A 27,673-nucleotide genomic window follows, 5' to 3' on the forward strand; every position below is an offset into this window, starting at 1 on the left:
CTATGAGGTACGATTTTGTTTTTTAATTTTTAAAGTATTTATTGGAAAAATTTCGCCACATGACAATTACTCCATAGCAGTGGGACACACACCTATTTCCACATGACTTCTTCAACAACACACATTATTGAGTTTTTCCATTTTCTATTTAATAGGTGAAACATTATACCACATTATTATTTTACTTTCCATGTTTAAAAGTATGAGAGATTATAAGTCATTTATATATGAATTTTTTTCTCTGAAATGCCCTTGCCCTTTCTTTACATTGGATTGTTGTTGTTTTTCTTATTGATTTACAAGATCTCTTTACATATATTAACCCATTGTCAGATGGCCTGCTATTCTTTTTTTTTTTACATCTTTATTGGAGTATAATTGCTTTACAATGGTGTGTTAGTTTCCGCTTTATAGCAAAGTGAATCAGTTATACATATACATATGTTCCCATATCTCTTCCCTCTTGCATCCCCCTCCCTCCCACCCTCCCTATCCCACCCCTCCAGGCGGTCACAAAGCACCGAGCTGATCTCCCTGTGCTATGCGGCTGCTTCCCACTAGCTATCTACCTTACGTTTGGTAGTGTGTATATGTCCATGCCTCTCTCTCGCTTTGTCACAGCTTACCCTTCCCCCTCCCCATATCCTCAAGTCCATTCTCTAGTAGGTCTGTGTCTTTATTCCCGTCTTGCCCCTAGGTTCTTCTGACCATTTTCCTTTTTTTTTGAATTCCATATATATATGTGTTAGCATACGGTATTTGTCTTTCTCTTTCTGACTTACTTCACTCTGTATGACAGACTCTAGGTCTATCCACCTCATTACAAATAGCTCAATTTCGTTTCTTTTTATGGCTGAGTAATTCCATTGTATATATGTGCCACATCTTCTTTATCCATTTATCCGATGATGGACACTTAGGTTGCTTCCATCTTCTGGCTTTTGTAAATAGAGCTGCAATGAACATTTTGGTACATGACTCTTTTTGAATTATGGTTTCCTCAGGGTATATGCCCAGTAGTGGGATTGCTGGGTCCTATGGTAGTTTTATTTGTAGTTCTTTAAGGAAGCTCCATACTGTTCTCCATAGTGGCTGTACCAATTCACATTCCCACCAGCAGTGCAAGAGTGTTCCCTTTTCTCCACACCCTCTCCAGCATTTATTGTTTCTAGATTTTTTGATGATGACCATTCTGACTGGTGTGAGATGATATCTCATTGTAGTTTTGATTTGCATTTCTATGAAGTACGATTTATCATCACTGTTTCACAGATGGAGAAACTTCCCCAAAGTTTCATCGCTAACTACTAGTGAAGTCAGGATTTGAATTTCTACCCACGTGAATCCATGGCTCTGGCACCTTTACCGTATTACCTCGTCTGAAGCATCCCTCAAGTGCTCACATTTCCTTTGCAGACAGTTCTGAATTAGATCTTAAATTCATTTATCTGCAGGCAAGAGAGGGAACTGCACAGGGGACTTCCTTCCTTCCTGCTCCAGGGAGGGCTGTGTCCCTTGTCTTGAAATCTATGGACCCTTTTAAAGTCTGCCTATCCTTAGAGATAATTCTCCCGGCCTCAGAAAATTGTGTCCATCTCTTGAAAATCATCATCATATGTTTTTCACCAAATGAAAGGATTGTGTCTAGCTTTACTTTCTGAAATAAGCATTATGAAAACAATGCAGTTTTATTTTGTCTGGTTTCCTAATTCCAAATTATATTTAAAATATGTTTCCAAACTTCCCAAACTTGACTCTCTGGAGATCCTGTCTGACCTCCAGGCAGGCCCATCATGGCCACACTGTCCAGATAAACCTTACCTCAGTGTCTAATCTAGAAACTTCTCTATTTATGCTCTTCTCCAAATATGCTTTTGATATTATATATATATGTGTAAATTTTATATTCATTTGATCAAATATATCTATAAATTGTATATTTACTTGATCAAAAATACAAGTGTTTCATCTAGTACCGTGATGTTCTTTTTTTAAAAAAATCAAACTTCTAGAGGTAAAAAGCCACATGCATTAAGGCGCTTAAGAAGTGTATCTGATAGTGTGGTGAGAGAGTTGCCAAGTTGCATGTCTTAAAAATAGCTGGGCTAACTGTCCTCATTAAGAGCTGCTTTGTGTACCGGGTCTTTGCACCATCAACTCTGAAGCCCCAGCTCTTTGCAGGAGGGTGAGAGCAAACTGGACAGATCCATTGTTCCCTAACTGTCTTTATATTTCTTTTCTGTTGGAAAATGAAATGACTGTGATCTTTGAATCTCGGTTTTCCCTTAAAAAGACATTTTATGAGAAGACTGCAGCTTCAGGAAATAAAGGCAGACGCTGTTACAGTTTATGAAAGCGCAGACAAGGCCGGTAGCTGTTGTGAATTATAATGAACTCTGCAACAGCCCTGGTCCAGATGTAGCATTAATGCCTCAGATACTCCGAAACTTACAGGCATTTGTTGAGAAAGCTGAAGAATTTTTTTTTGTCATTTGGCTTTCTCCCTGCATTATCTAGTTTCATCCAGTTTGCCAGTGAAATTCAGAATTAAGATGAATTTCAGAGTTCTTCCCAAGATCAAAAAAGTTAAAATATCTATTAGTATGTGACAATTTATTGTCCAAATCACAACACTAAATGAGGAGAAAAAAAAGTACAACACAGCTTTATTCTAAAAATGGGATATTTCCTTTCTGTGAAATTGTCAAGGTTTATATTAGGAGTTGATACCTCTTAAACAGAGAGTCACACACATACTCCTTGTATTTCAGAAAATCCTGCAGTGAATAAAGGTATAGTCAAATCTGGACATAGGATTGAACTTTTTATTATAACCAATTTCTATTCATGGTTAAAATGGCCACAAAGAAAACAGTTTTGTCCGCCTGCTTCTTGACCTCACTTACTACAGTTACAAGAATGATGCTTGAATTATCAGTGAAAAATGACTGCCTTTACCTGGAGTAAGCCTCATTTAATTGTCTTATCTGTGGGCAGTATATTGATACAAGATAGCACTAAAATAAGCAGAAACCCGAGAAGGACAGAGGTAATAGAAGGATAGGAAAAAGAAAAAGAGGCTTGCTCACTCTGCAGTTGAGTTTATTTCTTAATGGTTTCTTATTCCCTCCTAATGCCTTCCACTCGCACCCCAAGTGGAGCAGTTGGCAGAGAACACAACAGATGGATGACAGGCTCAACACATGCAGTGGCTCTGGCACCCAGGCACTCGACTTTTATTTGCTAAACGGTTAGCCAGGTTTTAAGAAGCTAGTCTGCTAATGTTCCTATTTGGTTTAATGCACTGTGAGAATCTAGCACACAAATATTAAAGTATTGCCATCAAAAAGATCACGCAGTCTCTGTTTCTCTGCATAGTTTAGTGGCTAATTATTTTAATCTTTTCAAAAAAATTTTTATTGCAGTAGAGTTGATTTACAATGTTGTGTTAATTTCTGCTATACAGCAGAGTGATTTTATTATACACATATATACATTCTTTTTCATATTCTTTTCCATTATGGTTTATCACAGGATGTTGAGTATAGTTCCCTGTGCTATACAGTAGGACCTTGTTGTTTACCCATCCTGTATACAATAGTTTGCATCTGCTAATCCCAACCTCCCAATCATTCCCTCCCTCCCCCTCCCTCCCCCTTGGCAACCACAAGTCTGTTTTCTATGTCTGTGGATCTATGTCTGTTTTGTATATAAATTCATTTGTATCATATTTTTAGATTCCACCTATAAGTGATATTATATGATATTTATCTTTCTCTTTCTGACTTACTTCACTTAGTATGATATTCTCTAGGTCCATCCATGTTGCTGCAAATGGCATTATTTCATTCTCTTTTATGGCTGAGTAATATTCCTGTGTGTGTGTGTGTGTGTGTGTGTGTGTGTGTGTACACACACACACACACACACACATACCGCATCTTCTTTATCCATTCATCTGTTGATGGACATCTAGGTTGCTTCCATGCCTTGGCACTATTGTGAATAGTGCTGCTATGAAAATATGGGTGCGTGTATCTTTTCTAATTACAGTTTTGTCCTAATTATTTTATTTCTGGTGTAGATTACTGAGATACTCAATAGGGAATTTAGAGGTGTAATTGTTATTTTATATAGACGTCTACAAGTTCAGATAATAGAATTTCCTTAATGTGGCTGTGTCTAAAGGAGCTTTTTGCAGCCTAGTCAGGGTTGTCATAGCCTGTGGACGGTCATGCACGAGCTTGTTGGGTAAGAGAAGAAGATTCGAGAGGATGACCACAGTCAGCATCTTTCTTTCCTCCCACCGTCACTGCATTTTCACAGATCACTGACTTCACAGCTCAAGAAAAATTGCATCTATTTCATGAATTCTCCTTGGCCACCAGGCAGACTTAGCAGCCCTGCACTCTGCTCGTGTAGCGCTTTGTTTACATTACCCACATAGTCTGTGTGTCTTGGTCCCCACTGTGACCTCCTGGAGAACAAGGGCCGGGAATCCCTCTCACACCTTTCACCCCAGCACCTGGCCCAGTGCGTGGCACCTCCTTGGTTCTGCATAATGTTTGTTGAGCTGTTCAGAGCTCAAGTCAATAGAGAAGAGGAACAGAGGATGACTGTTAGAAAACCATGCCGAGGGAGGATTGGAAAGGCCCCCAAAGCCGCGAGGCTTCGGTCCAAATCTCCTGCACTATCTGCAGACGCGCACTTCAGGGAATAGGAGGGCCAGAGACTCTCCCATGTCTGGTGAAGCTGACAGGGGTGCTTCGGGGGTGAAACAGAAATAGAGGGAAGAGTGTGCAGCCCCAGAACTGGCTTCCCATTTCCCTTGGAGACAACATGCTCTCCCTCCTCTCTCCAGCATAAATCTCCAGGTGATTTTGCTGCCTTGTCCTCCGTACTAGGTTTGCAAATCTCCTGACTTGCTTACAACGTTGCTAAGGCGTGTTCTTCCTCCAGACCTTCACAGCCATTTATCTCAGGTCTAAAGATAGGTAACCGATGCCTTCAATGCATTGAAGCTCCAGTAGAAGTAACTGATACAGAGTAGAACTCTAAATTACTCAGCATGAGGACTACTTCGGGCCAGAAACAGTTTGCAGTTACCGGTGTCTCACTGTCTCCAAGTAGGAGCTTACTGATGACACTGTCCTTCTCTTTATATCTTCAGTTATCTCCTGTTAGAATACTTGATTCAGATGTCAGTTACTCCACTCTAGATAGTTCAGTGGATGATTTGCACTAAATGTCTTCTGTTTCCCTGGTACTGTTGTGAAGCTTCAAGTTTGCCTAAAGACTGCCTTCCAGCTAGTCTCACAAGGAAGTGAAAAGCCCACACACTCATTCTTAACAGATCCACTTGAAGAAAACCTTACTGATTTTGAAAATCACTGATTTTGAAAACCTTACTGAAAACCACACTAGATTTTGTAGTGTGGTCTTACAACATTGGCCAGGGCTCAGTTCCCTAACTTTGCTGTAAGTGGAAAGAAACGTTTACGTCCCCAAACCATTTCAAAATTAATTGTTTTTTATTTGAATAACTCAGCGTAATTTGCACTCCAGTAATTTGAAAGAGGATTGTAAAAATATCCTCTTTGAAAGGAAAACTTAATGGTTTTAGTTGACTACAAGTTCAATGTATGCACAAGCAATTTAGTTTTAAAAAAGCAAGTTGTAGTAATGCCAGTATTGTATAGTATCCAGAACAAGGTGTGTGTGTGTATGTGTGTGTATGCCAGTACTCATCTCTGTGTGGTTGAGACCATATCTGGAGTGATGTGCTGAATTCTCAGTGCCACATTTTAAAGGACAGTGTGTGCCCATGGAACAGTTAGTTACTATAATATTAAGGGACTCCAAACTATCATTTGAAAAATGATAGGATTACTGAATAGGCTTAATGGTGACACAAAAGGATGTCATGTATAAGTCCCATATGATATTTGTCCTGTGTGAAATAAGACCAATGGGCAGAAATTTGGGAAAGGTTAATTTGGGTTCAGAAGGCATTGTTTCAATATCCGTACATCAAATTGTTTTGTTTTGCTCTCCACAATGCAAATTAAACAGCAAACTAGCCTGACTTTAAGAAGCTTTCAATAGGGTCAGTGCCTTAGCAGATTCTTTGGTGGAGCTGGTGGATACAAATGTATAAATTTACACCTGTCCCTGTATTTAAGAATACCCACCCTGCTTGTTTTCTAGGTGTGTGCCCTTGCGTGTACTTGTGTGCACACAGATACACTCAGGTTAATAGTTTTTGAGAAAGTAGATGTTGGGTTCAGCTGCTGCTAACTCCCCACATTTATATAACTATGATTAAAACATGTATTGACCATGTATTACTGATGGTGGGCTGGCTTTCTCTTCTTTGAAATGACCATAAGAATAAGTAATAATAGGGTCTCATTCATTTTTGTTTAAGAATGTTTTAAATTTGCCTTATTCTGAGCATTCATGTGATAATATATCCCCACGTGTTAGCTGCATGAAGGATCCAACAAATACAAAGAATTCAAAAAGTTTGAAGTTTTAAACCCTATGAAGTACATAGTTTTTTTACTTAACAATTTATTTCTTGGAATGAAGTCCCAGAATATAGAAGGAAAAAATACTCTTCCCTGAAACAAAAGGACTCTGATCGGACGAGATATCAGAAAAAATATAGGAGGTATATGTTTTATTTCCTGAAATATTTAGTTGAGTGGCAGGAATTTAGAACCATATAAAAATTAAATCCCGAAAGATTATGGCCTGAGTACAGCATGCCTATTGTCGGAATTATAGAGGTCAAGTTAGTGATACACAAAATCATAACCAGTTTCACTTTTGGCTGCTTCCTTTACTGGTTTTCATGCTAGGATTCTGGCATTCCACTTCAGATATTTGTTGCAGCTATTTCACTCAAAACTCAATTTAAGTAAATTTACTCTTAATGAATATGAATTAATTAGTGGGAAAATATTGATATACTTCCAAGCGTACAGTAAATTCAAACAGAAGATTGTGTTCCTGGGAAACTTGCTCTAAGTAAAATGATAGGTCAAATTACATTTTTAAATATGGAAACAGTGTTATAAATGGGATCTCAGACTTTTTTTTTAACATCTTAATTGGAGTATAATTACTTTACAATGGTGTGTTAGTTTCTGCTTTATAACACAGTGAATCAGCTATGCATATACATATATCCCCATATCCCCTCCCTCTTGCGTCTCCCTCCCACCCTCCCTATCCCACCCCTCTAGGTGGTCACAAAGCACTGAGCTGATCTCCCTGTGCTATGTGGCTGCTTCCCACCAGCTATCTATTTTACATTTGGTAGTGTATATAAGTCCATGCCACTCTCTCACTTTGTCCCAGCTTACCCTTCCCCCTCCCCGTGTCCTCAAGTCCATTCTGTACATCTGCAGGATCTCAGACTTTTTATTTTATTTTATTTTATTTATGTATTTATTTTGCGGTACGCGGGCCTCTCACCGCTGTGGCCTCTCCCATTGCGGAGCACAGGCTCTGGACGCGCAGGCTCAGCGGCCATGGCCCACGGGCCCAGCCGCTCCGCGTCATGCAGGATCCTCCCGGACCGGGGCACGAACCCGTGTCCCCTGCATCGGCAGGCGGACTCTCAACCACTGCGCCACCAGGGAAGCCCCAGGATCTCAGACTTTTTAATCAAAGTCTGAATGCCTAACTTTTAAAAGAAAAAAATCGCCAAAACATAGTATATAACTTTCTATTTTCCAGGCTTGGGTCTAGTTATAAGGGAATTTTCATTTACCTGCTTAATCTGCCTTTCTTTGCTTGGTCTCCTTGGTACTAGGTTTGCAAACTACAGCCTTAGGGAGTATGATTCTTTATTAAATGTCTTTCAGACAGCATGTATTTCCTGCATAAGAAAAGACATTGATTCCAATGTCAAAGAAATCAGGAAAACTAATAATTTATCTTGTATGCCTAGCTGTGCTTACTTCCAGGAAATGAGCAGTGATAAAAAGGAGGTAAAATGAAATCCTTTGATCAGCTTTTCCGAAAGCCACCAGCTGCTCCTAAATCACACTTAAGTTTTTTTTCCAAAAGCTTTCCAAAGAGGTTACTTTGAATTCTGGAAAGGGCTTTTTAGGTTACTCTGTGAAGTTGAAGACACGCTCTGTATGACACTAATGCCATGGCATCGACACTATCAGCAGCAATGTTAGATTTTGCCCTGCTTTATATTACACGTATTCATACAGTGCCCATCTGGAGCTTCAATCTGTAATACAAAAGGGACGCGGGCCCTTTGATGGAAAAACCTGTAATAGAAAGTATATGCTGGAGAAACAAAATTTGAAAGTTATAGTAGATACAGAAAACATTGATTATCATTTTCTTTCAATAATGGGCTAAGGTATTGATGGGAAGCCAAAAAAGAGGCTTCTTATTTCCTCCTGTGCTGAGACTGGGAGCACCGAGGGATACCAAGAGTTTAGAAAAAACAGCTAATGTCTGCTCATCCAGTAATTTTAGGCAGGCATTTATTTGTTGGATAGAATTCAATTTGACCCCAAGCTGCATGGGCACCAGAGCTTTGAAACTGTGATTCAGAGTAAAGAAGGGCTCATTCTGTTGACATAAATTAGGTTTTAGATAAAGTCCTGACAGGAGAAACATAGTCTGTTAATCTGTTAAACAAAATTTTGCTCTTTAAGACTATATTCTTCTTTAGTTGTTATGCTACTTAGTAGTTTGTTTTTTTTTTTTTGAGATATAGTCAGAAACGAATATGCTAAGTTATCCTTCGGACTGGAAAAATGACAAATGATTTTACATGATTATAAGTTTCTATGTCAGACATCTCTGGTAACTTTGAGAAAATCTGTGAGAAGAAAATAAATTGGTTTCTGAATACCAAAGTTACAGACTTTAAGCTTCAGAAGTTCCCCAGTATCTCAAAATCTTTCATATGTTGTTGTGTCACGTGAAGCCAACTCATTTCCTGGAAGAGTAATCAGTGGTGTCCATTGGGTTATCCATGGAGCTTAGAATTATGTTTACAAAACAAATTTTGGGTCAGGAAAGAGCAGAGACCAATTAACACTGGCCATAGGAAAACATTTTAATTGCAACAATCGTAAAACCAGTGTTCATTAAAGAGAGAAACATTCTTCCTGTCAAAGAAGAATGGTACCCAGTTGACAGTGCATCTGGGTGTGACCCTAACCTGACATGTGCCAGAGGTGGCCCTTTAGGTGCCAGTCTTTGGAGCACATGACACATAGGAGTGAGCTGTGAGCAAAGAAAAAGGGAAGGAGCTACTGACATTGCTTTCCTTTTTCCAAAAAGTATTTTTGGCAGTGTAGACTGTGTCAATGTACCTTACCGGATTGCAAACCATATATTGTTATTGTGTGTAACTTGTAATATGGTGTAAAACATTATATTGGACCAACCAGTGAAAATAATTCTGCTCCTCATGGACAAGTGGACATACTTCTGTGATGAGTAACAGCTCAGTTTCCATAGAATGTTCCCTGGTGTCAAAAACTTAATGTGCTTTGACTTTCACTTTATTAAGTGAAATGGGAAGTTTCTAATATATTTGTGGGATGCCTCAGGTCTAGAACTATAACAACTTTTTAAATGATAGAAATATATTTATTACATAGATAAGTACACTGTATTTTACTGATGCCTCAACACTTGGCCACAAAGTTTTGCCTTTAGTGTTTAGTATATTCTGTGATGATAGCAGTTACACTGTGCAGCACAGATAATTTAATCTAGTCAAAGAAAAGCCTTAGTCTTTAAAATATGTTATGTATATAGCAGTACACTGCTGGCAAAAATGACTAAGCCTTTCCAAAAATGTATTAATTGATGAAACGGTAACGATCTCTTTAGGCTTAAACAGAACATGTTATTGCTATTTTAAAATTTGAATGTATGATTTTTTCTTCATATATTTGAATTTTATTTTTAAAACTCTAAGAAGTGGTATCTAACTTCATTTTAGGTAACACTTTAAAAACAAGCTGTTGTTTCATAAATGTTTGCTAGAAATAAAGCGGGTCAGTAGAATTGTTAGTTTATTTTGAGCTTTCTAAACCTGGAAATTTGGGAGCCCAAGTCACATCCTTGAAGCAGCAGAATTCCTGAGGCTCCACTGGGAATGTGCACATCCTCCCAGGAGTATCTTGTTCTAGCTTGTGTGCCATTTGCAAACCAGACTTGTCAAAGAGATGGCCCATGAATTCCAGCAATGGAAACTGATAGGCATCTGCTGAAAACCTTTGTACCCAACACAGGAACCAGATGGATGGAAAGAACTCAGAATTCTCCCAAGTAACTGTTTCAAGTAGAACGGCATTGGGCACGTCTTCAAAACTGATCTAAAGGCAATCAACGGGAATGAGAAAGAAAGTAGATATGCTTTATATATATAAAAATATTTTATATACATATATATATATATATATAGTTTTTAGATAAGAGGTCACTTACAAGCCAGAATGAAATCTTTTCCATGAGGCAGTGCAGGTGGGTGATTAGGTGCGCAGAGATGAAGTAGGTGAACTTGAATTCCAGGTCTATATCCCGATTGTGTAATCATCTGTAAGAAGATGGTCATAATAGTTGTATCTACCTGATAGATTTGTTGTGAGAACAGTGCCTGGCCCACAGACAGCCTGTGTCGGATTTTAATATTATGCCCAGAGGTTTAAAAGAGAGAAAATAAGATGCAGGGCACTAAGTGGCACCTGGGAAAGCGTGGGCTGTGCGGTCTGAGAGACCTCCATTCAAACCTTAGGTGATGCTCCTAGTTGGTGGCTGTGAGCATGCTACCGAACCGCTCAGAGCCTCTATTTTCTTATTTTCTGAATGCAAGTACTAGTCTTGGAGTTGGGAGATGAAGGATGGGTGCGAAGCCCCCTGTACCCCTGTACTTGATACACGTTCAGCATTAGGCTGCCTTTCCTCCCAGCCTAGAACAAGTTGTTAAAAAAAACACAAACATTTCTTTATTCACTTGTTTTTTGTGGCTAACAAAGTTTATTCTGTGTATTTCTTTTAGGGCGAAAATGGTTTACATGGAGCTCCAGGCTTACCTGGTCAAAAGGTAAAGAGATTTTTAATGTTTCATATTAGTTAAGAACTTTAACATCTTGAAAGTTGAATGTGTACATAAATATAGTGAAGATTTAGAAAATGTGTTTGATGAAATTGAATTCCCTGAGTCAACCAGCACTTGAACTTCCTTTCCAAAGAGAGCCCATGGAAGCGATCCCTTCTCAAAGGACCTACTTTAGGAGGGAGCTTTATCGGAGAGGTTTAGCCACATGCTTCTCCGGAGAAGTGGGCAATGATGCTTCATGGGGGCCCGGGGAGTGAGCACAGCTGCTCTGGGAATGTTTTCACTGTTGAGTCTAAAATGAAGACTGGAACAGGCTTTACTACCTTTGACAGTGTGTGGTTACTTCTTTTCCTTTTTGTATTTCCCAGATTGAGCTAAACATAATGGTTGCAATGATATAAAACATTAAATCTTACAAAGATGCTACAACGAATCTCTTCAAAAAATTCTTTCAGAATGATAAATTCATAATCAGTAGGGACTTTTGCATTGGCTAGGGTGCTTCTTTCTGGGCCTAGAATCTTTCTCCTTACCAAGGTAAACTTCATTTCACCCCTTTATTGTCCATGGGCTGATTTTTCCTCCTGGGAAGAAATATGATTGTAGGTGACCAGCATTATTGGAAACACAGAGACTGGTTTATTCCAGTTTCCTGAAGGGATGGGGAGCCCCTTCAGGCGGCGCCAGCTGTCATGACGCCACCCAGATAATCCCACCACAGGGGAGAGCATTATTGGTGCGATATTAGATGCCCACCAAAGCCAAGCATATCATTTCTATGCTCTGGAGAAGTTTTACAGATCTTAGCAACAGGAAGTCAGAAGTTACTGTCGCATCTAGGTTTTGCTCTGTAGCTAAAAATTACCGTTAAAAAGATACACACGTATTTGTAGTTACAGCTTTTGAAAAATCCTCCTTTACTTACTTGATGAAGATACTAAGATTGAACTGGCAGTGATGAAATGGCAAGCTTCTGCACTTCTTCACAGCAGTTCTAGACAAAACCCATTGATACAGCGGGTGCTGCATCTGTGAGTCGAGTTGCCAGCCAAGGGATGTGTAGATTTATCTTCTGGGAAACAGTTTAGGACCTTCCAGCAGCGGTTTATGGTGGCTGCCTCATGCTGGCATTGTGGCCGATGTACTGCGGTGTTCAGCAGCTTTGTGTCAGCTTGAATTAACAGATCAAGTTAAAGTCTATATTTTAGGAAAAGTGGTAGGAAAAAGATAGACCACACATTCAGTGGCAAATATACCCAAATACTAACTTGCTTTCTTTCCTGTACCTTTTTTGAAGGTAGATAAAGCAGAAGTAATTATTATTATTATTATTATTATTATTTTAAATTAAATTTATTTTATTTTGGCTGCGTTGGGTCTTCGTTGCTGCGCGTGGGCTTTCTCTAGCTGCAGCGAGCGGGGGCTACTCTTCATTGCAGTGCGTGGGCTTCTCATTGCAGTGACTTCTCTTGTTGCGGAGCACGGGCTGTAGAGCGCAGGCTCAGCAGTTGTGATGCACGGGCTTAGTTGCTCCGCGGCATGTGGGATCTTCCCTGGCCAGGGCTCGAACCCGTGTCCCCTGCATTGGCAGGCGGATTCGTAACCACTGCGCCACCAGAAGCCCCAGAAGTAATGACTTAATCGGGTGTGTGTGTATGTGTCATCGGGTGTATGAGTACATGTATAATATACACATAGTAAAAAAGCAGGCATTCCTTTGCTTACACACAAATTTTAATTACATTAAGTGTCACCTTGTTTGAAGCACTGCAGATAAAAACTGGAGATAAGAAACCCTCCATCCCTCGTCTTGGTTTACTGACCGCTTCCTGTGGGTGGAGGGGTGGGTATGACCCACCCCCAGCATTCCCTTGCCGGCTACGCTGTTGTGAGTGCCTGATGTATATTTGCCGTTCAATGAATATTTGTTGATCGTATGAATGAAACATCAGTACTCTAAATATCTGTGCAGAGTTAAGTGGGAAAATAAGCTTGTCAGATCAGAGAGGTTTTACTTGAAGAACAGGGGGTTTATACCTCTCAGAAACAACATGATGAGTGAGAGCCCACACCCGTTCTGTGCTGGAGAGGCGGGCCATCTGGGTGGGAAAGAGCCTGGCACCGGTGTCAGAGCCAGAGCACGAACCCTGGCCTCGTTCATCACATACCTCTCCCTGGGACGGTCTTCCGTGGAAGTCAGCTTGAGAAGGATGTTTCTCCTGGATCTGGTGGAATAAATAGTGGTAGTAATAACAACAGTAATGGCTAAATGAGTCTGTGCCAGGCACGCTAGTTGATGCATTCAGTTCTCAAAACACCTATGAGAAAGGTACTTTGGTTGCAGAACTTCCGGTCTATGGAGATTAAATTGCATTGCAAGTAGTGAAGCTATATAGGTTTTACTCTAGAAAATTATTCCTTCAGTGTTTAGAAATGTTTAAATTTTGTATAAGTTAATGTTGGCTTCGAGCTTACATTTCAGAAATGGTTTTAATATATACAATTATTGATTTTTCAATATTAGAAACTACGATTATTATTATTACTTGTGTTAAAAGTAGTGCCCGTTATTATACCCGTCACATTCCTCTTCTACAGGGAGAGCAAGGCTTCGAAGGTAGCAAAGGAGAAATTGGTGGGAAGGTAAAGATCACTTTTCATACTCATCTGTAAAACTAAATTGTGTTCTTGAAAATATTTTGAAGTAGAATATTTAACTTGTTTTTGTGCTTTCCATAAAAGCAATTCAATGATTTTATAGAAATAATGTAAAATGTGTGCTTCGCCTAAGGTAGACTTACCGCGTCGATGACTGTCATAAATCTTTCTACACTTGTTTAGGTGGTAGTTATTTCTACATATTTCTAGTGAAATCATAAATAATTCAGACATTTATTAAGCATTATATTTTTGTGCTGCAACATCATTGATGTGCTCATGAAACGTCCAAGTCTAAATAAATGCTTTGTTTTTATGTACACCTAGTTTATCAGTGGAGCTTTTCCTGAGGAAATAAATAAGTAGAACTAATTGTAATAGTCAAGGTCCAACAGAAAAGGTATGGCACATTCAAAATAGAACAGTGTGGAAGAGTTGAATAAAGGGAATGTTTAAAAGGCAGGGGCAACATTTAGGAAAACCGTAAGGATTGTGCAATATTCCAGACTGGGTTATAGGGAACGCCTTAAACCCCGCCAGGTTACTGGTTACCAGACTCAGAGGTAAAGAAAGCCATGTGGAGAGGGCTGCAGGTTGCAGCTGAGAGAAGCTGTTAACCCCTCCATTCAAGCAGTCGTTTCACACATTCACAGCTTTGTGCTCAAGGACAGAACTGTCTTAGTCATCTAGAACTTCCCTTCACACAATCATCTGCATCCTTCTGCATTTCACGTGTCTAGTTTTATTTTCAAATAGAACAAAAACAGCACCATTCCGTTGTTTCATAACGTGCCATGTAGTTGGGCAGCCAGAGGAGATCACCTCAAATTAGACTGTGTGGCCTGTGTTGAGTTTGCTGAGCCGTTGTCAGATACTTGCTCCTTCAGTAAGTATTTATAGACAGAATGAGCATCTATTATTATTATAAGACAAATTACACATGTTGTAAGCTACTTGCTAATTACTTTTCCTCACAGAACAGTGAGGGGGAAGGAAGGATAGCCATGTAATTATCGTATAATTGAAGAGAAGTCCATTGAGAGATGAGGGTTTTTTAAGTGGATCCTCCTTCTTAGGAAGCTCTTGAATATTTTTGCTTTAGAATAACCATCATTGCGAGACCATGGCTTTAAATAAATGCTTTACATAGTCCTGCTTTATTAATGGGACTTTACCTGTAGGAACAAGTAAGAATAAGCAAGGAAAACAGATATATTCCCTGTAATTTAAAGTCTCCATCTCACTAGAATCTTAGTGGCTATTTTGATATTTTAGATATATGGTCGGTATAGCTTAGTAATAAATAGATTCTCACAGGCTATGAGGTATTGAAAAACATTCAGTATATCTGGCTTCAAAGATTTCCCTTCTAATTCCTCATATCTGTTAACTGTTGCCTTCAAATAGTCCCTGTCACCGAGAGGTGAAAATATTTATGGAGAATATGGTTATCAGGAAGAAATAAAGCACCAAGTAGAAAAGACAGTGTCTTGAATGAGAATTACAGCTTGAATGGTTTATAGTCAAATGTAAGATTCACATAACAACGCTTATGTTAAAAATATGTTCTGCTTTGATTTTTGTTTACCATATATGGGATGTTTGGGTTTCTTCAGTGTTACATGCTGTGTATTATGACACATGACCACACATATTTTTCCATAAGATAAATAGTTGATATCCAAGTATTCGTTTCTAGATTAGAAACTTTTTGTTTCTAGATTAAACAAGAAAAATATGTGAGGCACTCATCTCTGTGTGACACCAGAATGAGATTCTTGGACTGCTTGCAACACAATTTGTTTTCTATATAAAGACAATCTCATTTGAATTTCAATTCTTTGTGGAAAACTGAATATATAGTGAAAATAAGGCTCACCTTTCTTCTTTAATTACCTTAATGTGGCCTCTACTGTGTTTAAAATTTGACTGTTATAAATGACAAAATTCACGAGTTGCAAAATGAAATAATTCAGGAAGTTACTCTTGTTCAGAGGTATCATATCTACCAAAGCCACGTGGCTACTGACCAAAAAAGGAAGTTTATCAACTGTCAAAGAGAAAATACCATATGATGGTTTTCAGATGATGTTTCTATAATCCAGTATAAACCACGTAGAGAAATCTGCTGCTTCTCTTTATGGCTAGAAAACTAGCTTTCAGGCCAGCTTGACCCAAGCTGGACTATCACGGGGTTCCTCAGTGTATTGAAGATGCTGCCCTCATTCCAGAAAAGAACCCATGGAACTAGAGCAAGTATAGCGGACCTCATCTGAAAGCATGTTCCCGAGTCTGTCTACAGCAACTTATTACAGGGCAGAAACTCACGCCTCACCGAGTCAGTCCTAAAGGGAAAAGTATTTGAAGGGGTGGTTCTTTGTGTCAAAGATTAGTTTCTGATGCTGGCAAGACTCTCCCAGAGGACAGCTGTCTTCAGGTTTGCCACGTTCTGGTTGAGCTTAGGAACGACCTCACCCCACTGACCTGTTACTGGCTGGAGCACATTCAGGGATCCCTGGATCCCTGACAGCGTAGCCCACGAGGCAGGAGAGGGGATGTCTAGATTCTGGCTGAGGAATAGACCCCCAGCTGAGGTCTACATTCTGATTTCTCTGTTTCTGTAGGAGTGGTCTTAAACATCCCTTCTTTGGGGGATTTTCCTTAGGTTCCTTCAGTATTACTGTAGATGTTATATGGCTACTACTAGCAGTAAACAAAATGAAGAGTTCGCTCTTCTTTTTTTAAAAATTTATTTTATGGAAGTATAGTCAACTTACAATGTTGTGTTAGTTTTTGCTGTATAGCAAAGTGATTCAGTTATACATATATGTACAATCGTTTTCATATTCTTTTCCATTATGGTTGATTACAGGATGTTGAATGTAGTTCCCTGTGCTGTACAGTAGGACCTTGTTGTTTATCCATCCTATATATAACAGTTTGCATTTGCTACCCCCAAACTCCTACTCCATCCCTCTCCCCAACCTTGGCAACCACAAATCTGTTCTCTACGTTTGTGAGTCGGTTTCTGTTTTGTAGATAAGTTCATTTCTGTCATATTTTAGAGTCCACATATAAGTGATACACGATATTTGTCTTTCTCTGTCTGACTTACTTCACTTAGTATGATAATCTCTAGGCCCATCCATGTTGCTGCAAATGGCATAATTTCATTCTTTTTTATGGCTGAGTAGTATTCCATTGTATATATGTACCACATCTTATTTATCCATTCATCTGTCAATGGACATTTAGGTTGCTTCCATGTCTTGGCTGTTGTAAATAGTGATGCTGTGAACATAGGGGTGCATGTATCTTTTAAAATTATAGTTTTGTCCAGATATATGCCCAGGAGTGGGATTGCTGGATCATAGGGTAGTTATATGTTTAATTTTTCGAGGAACCTCCATTATGTTTTCCCTAGTGGCTGCACCAATTTACATTCCCACCAACAGTGTAGGAGGGTTCCCTTTTCTCCACACCCTCTCCAGCATTTATTATTTGTAGATTTTTTAATGATGGCCATTCTGACTGGTGAAGAGTCCACTCTTTTTTTTTTTTTTTTTTTTTTGGCGGTACGCGGGCCTCTCACCATTGTGGCCTCTCCCATTGCAGAGCACAGGCTCCAAGAGTCCACTCTTGATGACAGTTATCCCCACTGTCAGCCTTCCTCATAGTGACATAGCCAAACCAACTCTTGTTATACAACCAAGGTAGATGCAAGAGCTAGGCTCTGAATATGACTTTAGAAAAAGGCCATCTGGCAGGGGTTCAATGAAGTGATCACCATTCCTAAATGCTGAGCCCAGATCTTTACTTTAGATCTTTGTGAAAACAGGAGTATTACTTGGTTGCATTTATGAAAAGGAGCAAATAGAAAAGCAAATGTAAACATCTGCTTCATAATAGAATTCAATATTTTAAGTAATTGCTTCAGATCATGTAATTTAGTTTGCTTTTAAAATTCTCATTCTTGTATGTTGTCAGTCAAACCCTAACTGACTTAAAGTTTAAAAACTAATTTCTTTAGCATTAAACTTGATTCTGCTGCACTTTACTGTTAACATATCATTTACTTGTGAGAGAGAAACATCCAGTGGCAACTGTTACTCTCGCCACAGTGTTCCTGACATTCTCTAGCTAAAATGTTGTCGATTTTGGTTCATTCAAGAGTGACATTTAAGATAATATGGGCACACATGGCAGCAAATCTTTACAGGGATCTAAGATGTTTCAGCAACTGTGAAACTTTTCCATTTGATATTGAGATTATCTGGTCTCTTCAAGATCTCTTAAGTTTAATGAAAAGAAAAGAGAACAACCAAATTGCTTTTTGTCATGAACCATGTGGCTCCAGGAGATGTGGACAGTGTGCAACAGTTCACGTGTTCTATAGCCTAGAGTGTTCATGTTTCAACAGTTTCTGACTTATGGGCATTACCTACTTTCATCATCTTGATCAATGATCTTTTATTTCACCCTGAGTTAAACTAATAACAATAACCATAACCATAACACTAACAAATGCATATGATTCCTGCTTTAATTTATCTCTGAAAACTTTGGAAAACTGGTTGCTATAAATTTCCAGTGGCTTGTGATTTTTATTGTCTTCTTACCAGAGTGTTGTCTAGGTCCTGAAATGCCATATATTTATTTAAATCAGAAAATTATATTTAAATATTGATTACTCTGGTTTTATAGCTGTTGCAAATACTTTACCTGACAGAATCCACTGGAAAAACACCTAACTGATGCCTATTTAGTTGATTTATTTAACCACGTATTATTGTATTGTATTACTGCAATATAAGGTAGTATAATCTGTAATATAATTTTGTAGAAAATGTGATATTCAAATGAATAGAATTTTAAAATGTCTATTCTAATGTATGGTTAAGTACAAGTACGCTTTACTAATCCAAAACTGTCTCGGTTATTTATAATTAAGGCATGCATCCGATCGTTTGTATTTCTTAATTTTCAGATGACATAACTAAAATTCTCATTGGCCATCCTAGAATAAAATATACATTTAGGCTTAGTGTTGATTTTATGAATGATGTGTGGCCTTTTGCCTTCTAGCATTAAATATCATGAGATTATAGTCAATAAGGCAATCAATAGTAATCATGTGCTACTAGAAACAACAATTATGCCTTCAAATAAATCAAGACCTTTTACACTGGAAGATATTTTCACTTTTCGTTAGTCAATATTCCATCCAATTGTTGTTATGGTAATTGCACATAGAACTTGAGTTGAGAATTTGAAGGCATAGCTGTGGTATTTTTGCCATTTAAAGTTTTGTTGGAGAATGAGAAAAAGCACAAGTGAGTGTGCCTCTATAATATGCATAAGTTATTCTTCAGAACCTTCTGGGGTAGCATCTTGGTCATTTGGCAGGGAACACGCATTCCTAGTTTCTGGAGAACCACTCCAGGGAGAGCCTAGGCTTAACAGTTCATTGTGGAACTGATGGTGGAACTGATGGTAGGATAAGTGGATTCACATTCCTGTGTCCCGTGTTCTAATCCAGCTCTGCCATGCCAACTGTGTGAACCTGGACATGTTCCTTGCTGTCTTTACCTTACTCTCCTTTTCTATAAGATAAAGATAATTCATACTTATGGGATTTTTGTTTTGTTTTGTTTTTTGTTTTTTGCGGTACGTGGGCCTCTCACTGTTGTGGCCTCTCCTGTTGCGGAGCACAGGCTCTGGATGCGCAGGCTCAGCGGCCATGGCTCACGGGCCCAGCCGCTCTGCGGCATGTGGGATCTTCCCGGACTGGGGCACGAACCTGTGTCCCCTGCATCGGCAGGAGGACTCTCAACCACTGTGCCACCAGGGAAGCCCCCTTATGGGATTTTTGTAGGAGTAAAACAAGTGCCTAGTAACTAAAAGGTGCTCAGTAAATGTTAATATCCCCAACAGCCAAAATGTAAATATTGATATTTTGAGGAAAATAGATTTGATATAATTACTATGTCTGATTTTTTATTTGCCTAGTATTACTTCCTAATTTTACTTCTAAATAAGTAAGGAAAAGACGAGAGGATATATTAGTTAGCTACTGGCGTGTAACAAATCACCCTAAACTTCAGTGGCTTAACACATTCATTTGTCTAGCTTGTTCTCCTGTGGTTTAGCAGTTTAGACTGGGCTTATTAGCTCAGTGACTTTGCTCCCAGCTGGTCTTGTCTAGGTTTGCTGTGTATCTGTGCTCAGCTGATGGGTTGGCTGAGGGTGGCTGGTCTAGGTCGGGCTCTGATGGACAGCATGTCTACTCAGATGGTCTCCCATCCTCCAACGATGGCCCTGTTCTCAAGGTAACGGCAGGGGTCCAAAGAGAGCAGGCAGAAGCACATAAGGCCTCTCCAGGCCCCTGGTTCAGAGCCAGCATGCCATCAACTCTGCCACATTGTGTTGGCCAAAGCAAGTCCCAAACCGAGCCCTGATTCAAGGGGCGGGAAAACAAATGCCACCTCTTGATAGCGACAAAGTCTCACTGCAAGGGGTATGGCTACATAGACGGGTGAAAAATGGGGCCATTTTTGTAATAAATTGAACGCAAATGAGATAAAATTTCCTTATTTTAGTATAACAGTTGAACTCTACTTCAGAGCAAAAAGGGTGAATAATTTAGCGACTTCATTCCCCTTCTTCTCCCATGACTTGCATAGTAATCATTAAAGTTATGTTTACATAGTGGGACTCAGAGACTGGGTCAAAAGATATTTCCATATTTGAAATGGTAGAGATGCTTTGTGTGTAATAGGAAAATATTATAGAAAGATGAAATTCTCAATTAGAATGGGAAGGGAGAGATACAAGGTGTCAAATAGCTAAACCAAGGAATGACTTAGTACTTTTACATAGTCCCATGTGCTTATTAATTTTAGCTAAAGTAATACTGAGACCAGAACAACTGGGAAAAGCAGGTCAGAGTTGAAATGTATTTTTAGGATTTCACTATTAAAGCTTTCTGGGCAATTATGCTTAGCATTCAGAAGGAATGCAAGAATGTTAAATACTGTTATTATAAATATAGCATTTCCCATCATCACTTTAAAACAACTGTTGACATGTCACCTCACTTCCTGTGAATTCTCTCTTGGTTCCCCTTGTAGAATTTGCTGAACATCAGCATATTGGACAATTGTTTCATTTACCCTGGTAACATGTAACACTTCGGCAACTTTTAGGAAGGGCTTACTTGTTTAATTTGACAGTTGACTTGAAAAATGAAGAGAACAGATGGAGTAGAATAATAACTATGATTTCAAAATACACAGCAATTTATCTGTGGCCAATGCCAATTGGTATGGGAGCAGCCATGCCAACTTTCAATTAGCCATGGTAGCAGGCAGTGGGGAAGTGTAATGGTAATCCCACAGCCAAGCTGGAGGCTTAACGTTAGTCTTCACTGATTGTGTGTCATTTTCTTCATTCTTTACGGGGCTAGTGAATAACTCTAGATTATGTCAAATATGTTGCTACATCTTTTAATAGTGGTTATAGAAAAAGTGAAATGTCAAAAAAAGAGACATGAAAAAGAGGAGAATAACCATCAAGGGCTGTACTATTTCATGAATGTTAGTCTTTTAAAGTATTATTTTTAATAATTGCTTAATATTTCACTGTATGGATATATATTTTATTTGACCATTCCCTTGTTGGAAATTTAAGTCCTTCTTATTTGTTTTTGTTTCTTTTTTGTTTCGGTTGTTTTAAATGTTTTAGCTAGTACATGTAATGCAGACTCAGCATACCTTGATAAGCATCTTTAAATATATCTCTTGTTCTTCCTTTAAACTAGATTTCTGGAATTAAAATTATTGGGTTGATGAGTATTGAAAGTTTTAAGATTCTTGATACATATACTCAAATTACTCTCTCCAAAGTTTTTTTTCAATCAGTTTACACATTCGTAAGTAGTGGTTGCATCCTTATTCCACCCTCACTAGCTTTAAGTATTAAGTTTTTCAAATGTTTACAATTTTTAATCAATAAACATTATTTCCCTTTAAAATTTTATTTCTTTATTTCTTGTATTTCTTTAACTATATCACCTTAAACACTTATACACACAATTCTGTCATAGGTATTATAAATATTATTTTCATCTTAAGGTTTGTCTTTAATGTTTACTATGAATTGATATACAGAAATTCTAAATTTCTTTGTTGACAGTTGGTGTTTCTTTAATGATTTCCTTAATTCCTTCTGTATTTTGATATCCTGTGCTTTCAAGAAATCAGTTAAATATTCACTCACATTTTCCTCTAGTTTTGCTTTTACACATTGTAACCCTTTCTTCCACCTAAATGTATTTTGATGATGTTATGAGATGAAACTTGACTTTTCCTTCAAAACCGTGTCTGATAATAATTTCCTTACACGTTTGTTCATGATGCTTTCTTTATCATATACTAATTCTTATATGCCAAGATTATTTTAGGGGTATGTATTCTGTCTATTGATTACTGTATTGCTGCCACATTATTTTAATTATTTTAGCTCTTATAATACGTTTTAACATCTAGCACTGGGAACACTTTTTCATTACTCTTCTTTTAAAATGTTTTCTTGCATACTTTTACCCACTTGTAGTGCTACTTGCTACATGTTTAAATTTGGATGGTTACCCACTCTTTGATTTCCTCATCCTTGAACCGAGAATAATAATGATACTGATTTTATTGGGTTTGTGTCAAACTTAAATGATGTTGTCATCAAAGGATCCAAACAAGTGCCCGGCATAGAGTAAGATGTTGAAAAGTGTTTGCTTTTATTTATTTATTTTTGCGGTACACGGGCTTCTCACTGCTGTGGCCTCTCTCGTGGCGGAGCACAGGCTCCGGACGCGCAGGCTCAGCGGCCATGGCTCACGGGCCCAGCCGCTCCGCGGCATGTGGGATCTTCCCGGACTGGGGCACGAACCCGCATGCCCTGCATTGGCAGGCGGACTCAACCATTGCTCCACCAGGGAAGCCCCGTTTGCTTTTATTTTTGTCTTCTTTATGAATTTAGTTTAGTTCTCCTAGTTCCAAAATGTCAATATTACTGTTGGTATAACTACCAGTTGGTTTTATGTTAACTCTACACGTTGCCTTGGGATAGGGCAGAGTGTGGCTGAGCCTCAGAGGAGTGGACTCAGGAACTCAGACGCCTCTGCATCCTCTCTTTTCTTCTCTGGCCACATGATCTCTCTTATCTGTGAAACCGCTCTGTTCTCTTGTGTTACATCCTGACTCTGCTTGCTCATTGGTAAACTTAGTATTAGGAGGCCACACCAGAGTGGCAGCCTTGTCCCCAGCTCGCACACCTTCATAATCCCAGTGCCAGTAACACACTGCCATCACCAGGTGTCATACCCACATTCCGAGTACAGAGAATCTAGTTGACTCACCTCTGGTTCCATCACCTGAGTCTGGAAAGCCCTGCGGCCAACTCAGCTGACTTACAGAGAGTGCATGGGATTTATAAGAAGGGATACGGGGGTGAGAAAAAAAAAAAGCAGCCGTAAGTCTGTGAGTATTGCTGATATATGGGAAAGCTCTTGATTTTTGTATCTCTATTTAGTATCTAGTCACTTTACCCAATTCTTTTCTTGAATCTAGTTCCTAATTTTATTAATTCTGCTAGTTTTTCCATTGAAAGCAATGGGCTGTATATGACGGTGTCATAGGAAATGTGCATTCTGGCTTCTTCGTTCCAATTGCTTTAGCTCTCTTCATGTGTCACGTCTTGCTGTAGGGTGCCTACTAGGAGGCTGTGCAGTAGTCAAGCAAGAGATGATTGCAGCTTGTAATTTTCCTGGAGGTGGAGAGAAGTGGATAGATTTCACATATAACTTGGAGATAGCACCAACTGAGTTTAGTGATGTAGGTGTAAGAGAGAAGGTGGTGATAAGAGATAACTGTCACATTCTGGCCATTGTACATTGGAAGAGGAACAAATTTGGGTAGGGGCTTATACCATGAGTTTGAGGTTGTGTGAGGCATCTAATGAGGTCTGAGCCTGGAGTTCAGAAAAAAAAGTCTGTACTCCAGTTACAAGTGATGGGTGGTCAGCACATTGCAATGGGAGTGGGCGAGACTGCATAAGGAGAGGGGTTGGAAGTCGGAGAAGGCCTGGGCCTGTGAGCTGAGGAGCTTCAACATTCAGAAGTTGAGTAGAGGAAGAAGAAGAACATAGAGAAGATGCATCTGGAGAAGTGCAGCGAAAACCAGTAGAATGTGTTGCCAAGCAGAAGAAAGTGAGCGTTTACAAGTTCAAAATGCGCTTAGCAGTCAAATGGGATCGCAATATCGGTAGCTAATATTTGTTGAACGTTTACTATGCTCAGCCATTTTTCTTCTATGAGCTTCATATGAATTACCTCATTTAATCCTCCCAGCATCTCTCTGCTGTTATTATCCCCACTCTGTAGATGAGGAAACAGGGGCAGAAGGTGAAAAATTAAGAAGGAACACCAGAGCCCTAACTCACTGCCTCCCTAGATGAGCAAGTAAAATTGTTGCCATGGGTCACTGGTGACTTTGGCAAAGGTCATTTTGGTGGAATAATAAGGGTAGACATCAAGTGCAGTATGTTGAAGAGTGACGGACAAGTAAAGAGAGCATGCAGAGAACCCTCTCAAGAACCATCTGTGAGGGGTGAGGGGGCACAGCCGTAGCCAAGGGGTGTGGATTGTAGAAGAAGAAACTTTAATGCGCCAACGTCCAAAGCAAGCTTGAGTCCTTGAGAGCAAAACCTTCTTGATTAAGATAGAACCCCAGGGCTTCCCTGGTGGCGCAGTGGTTGAGAGTCCTCCTGCCGATGCAGGGGACATGGGTTTGTTCCCTTGTCTGGGGGGATCCCACGTGCCACGGAGCGGCTGGGCCCGTGGGCCATGGCTGCTGGGCCTGCGCGTCCGGAGCCTGTGCTCCGCAACGGCAGAGGCCAAGGCCACAACTGTGAGAGGCCCGCGTGCCGCAAAAAAAAAAAAGAAGTCCACATGCCGAAAATAAGACCCAATGCAGCCAAAAAAAAAAAAAGATAGACCCCCAAAGAATAGTACAGACCAAGCTCACGCAGAGAGCTGCAAATGTCTAACATTTCCTAAGGAATGTCAGACTTATGCCAATGATAATGTAATATTTAAGAAATTCCCATTAAAATCAAGAACAAGACAAAGGTATCACCATTATTATTTAACAGTGTTCTGAAATTTCCGGCCAGTGTCAGTTTTACTTCCAAATTATAGTTTGCATCTATCTGTTTCTCTCCATAGCCCCCAATACCACCAAGCTGTAATCATTTATTATCAACTCCTGCCTAATCTTCCTGTTTTCACTCTCTCTCTTCTCTCATCCATCCTCCAATTATAGAGATGGATCTTTACAAAACTACTCATGGGCTCTTTGTGCTTGAAATATTTAGCTGCTTCCCATTAAGTGAAAATCCCCAGTTCCTGTAGTTGCCTCGCATCTCTCATTCACTCCCCTTCTGTACTTCTGCTCCTGCCGCAGTTCCCTGAACTCGCCAGCCTGTCTTCTGCCTCGGAACTGTCCGTTGGTTCTGTTTGGAACACTCTTTCCCTTCCGTTTGTTAACCTCTATCTACATCTTCAAAGTCATTTTCTCAGGGGAGGCTTTCTTGATACTCCAATCAAATTCAGTTCCTTTTGTTTAATTTCTCATTGTACCTTTAATACTACACTTCACCTTTATACCACTTATCACAATTTATAATTATAAATTTACTGACTTTTTTTTTCTATTTCCCCCAGTAGAACAGTAGCTTCATAAGAGCAGGGACCGTATCTGTTTACGTCTTTATCTCAGAAAACCAACATAATGCCGAGCACATAGAAGAATTCAATTGGTTAATTCAATGCTGAAGAGATTAGTGTAGACAAGGCTTAGTGTTTCTTTTCAACCTTCTGAAGTATTCGATAATTGTTGTTTTGATTTATTCAACTCAGTATCAACCCTGTTTTTTCAGATTCCGGCTATTGAATTTGTGAGGTGGAGTGAGAGATCAAAATTAGTTTCACATGTATGACCTTGAAATTCTGTTTCATATGATATTTGTCTTGAAAAGATATCACTTATATGTGGAATCTAAAATATGACACAAATGAACTTATCTATGAAATAGGAACAGACTCACAGATGTAGAGAACAGACTTGTGGTTGCCAAGGCGGAGGGTAGGGGGAGGTATAGATTGGGAGTTTGGAATTAGCAGATGCAAACTGTAATATATAGAATAGATAAACAACAAGCTCCTACTGTATAGCACAGCGAACTGTAGTCAGTATCCTGTGATAAACCATAAGGGAAAAGAATATGAAAAAAGAATGTGTGTGTATATGTATATAACTGAATCAATTTGCTGCACACCAGAAGCTAACACAACACTGTAAACCAACTATACTTCAATAAAATAAATTTTAAAAAATAAGTTTTGTTTCAAAAAAGACAATATATAAAACATATATTTAATAGTAAACTATATTTAATAGTATACTAAAATGTGCAGAGAGGTAATAATCGGTTAACATAGCTCCATTTTTCATTACTTGTGAAGGACCTTGCCTTTGGCAAGCCACTATTCAGTCCCTTACTCTAAAAAACAAAATAATCCAGTTCTTTTAATACCAGATATTACAGTGTCTTTTTAACTTTGTGGTGGTGTGAAGGGTCGTCTATTGAGTCTTCTGTCATAATTTTTAGTTGCAATTAGAGTGGAATTTTTGGAACTATTGACAGCAGTAACCTTAGGTTGGTTTTGCATGGAAATTTATTCAGTAACTATTTTATGTAATTTAAGGACAAAAAAATATGGAAATTCAGGGCACATAATGAGAGAGAAGTAGAAGGGTCACGACCCTCATTCACATGATTGTTAAGACAACTTGACTGTGGATAGCTTTCTCTTTAGTAGGGGCTGAGTATTCTCAAAGGGTGGTTTACAGTTTGTCTGAATTCTGCTCTTATTTTGACCTTTATTCCAGTTACCCTCTTTCTTCATTCCAGGCTCCGGCGCTGTCTCGGGTGCCCACTCCTGCGCTTTAGTTCCCTCCGCCTTGCTCAGGGTCACCCTCTGCTATAGACATAGTCTTCTCCACTTTCCCTGGGCTCCTTTTTCCACAGCCTCTTGGTAATCCTGCCGCCGCTCCGGCTTTCTTTCCCAGCTCTTTTGCTTTCATCCCATCCAAGCCTAGTTCCCTTTTCTAGTTACTTTCCTTCCATTTTTATTTCAGGTAGCTCTGAGGAGGAAAGATAAATTTTAATATAAACATAAAAATTCCTGAACAGGTGACTTGAGTATTTTGTGGACTCAGTAACAAGGAAGAGATCTGTTACGCAGTTCCCCTCTCACATGAGAGCATTCCTGAATCAGACTGAGTTTTAAATTAAGAGGAAGGTAAAGGCAACCCTCACATTTGGTGACAGAGGTTTTAGTGTAATGAAAAGATGTGGTTTTTAAAAATTACAAAAAGAAATGGACTTAAAAATGTATCTGGCAATTGCTTCTTCTTCATATAATCATCAAATATTCATTATATCTCACTGTTTTCACTAGATCCCAGTTAATAAATATACCTCACATAACCGCATCTCTTTGTTGGAGGTGATTCCAGATGGTAGGGGAATCATTAATTCATGGTCACCAAATATTAGATGACAGGTGCATCATTTTTATTTAGAGCCCAGTGGCATGTGAGCTTCCTTCACAGTCAATGTAAAAGCAATTCACTGTATAGTCGTTGCTGAACAAGTGTCCCGCCAGACTTACATAGCAAAATTCCACTGCTCAGAAAGCAGAGGTGTGATGCAGCTGCTGTCCTAGTGGACATTGTACAAACAACCGCCTGTGTGACAAGTTACTGTCTGGACTTAGGATCGTCT

General features: G+C 39.1%; 1 protein-coding gene across 1 annotated transcript in view; it reads left to right on the top strand.

Moving 5' to 3' along the window:
* LOC115854745 (collagen alpha-1(XIX) chain) overlaps positions 1 to 27,673 on the top strand; it is a 304,855-nt gene that overhangs the window by 76,444 nt on the left and 200,738 nt on the right. The window contains exon 10 of the mRNA XM_060283962.1: positions 11,054 to 11,098. Coding sequence (XP_060139945.1) covers positions 11,054 to 11,098 — 45 coding nt within the window. The remainder of the gene's footprint in view (positions 1 to 11,053; positions 11,099 to 27,673) is intronic.

This window comes from Globicephala melas, chromosome 14, assembly GCF_963455315.2.
Source record: "Globicephala melas chromosome 14, mGloMel1.2, whole genome shotgun sequence".
Classification (NCBI taxonomy): domain Eukaryota; kingdom Metazoa; phylum Chordata; class Mammalia; order Artiodactyla; family Delphinidae; genus Globicephala; species Globicephala melas.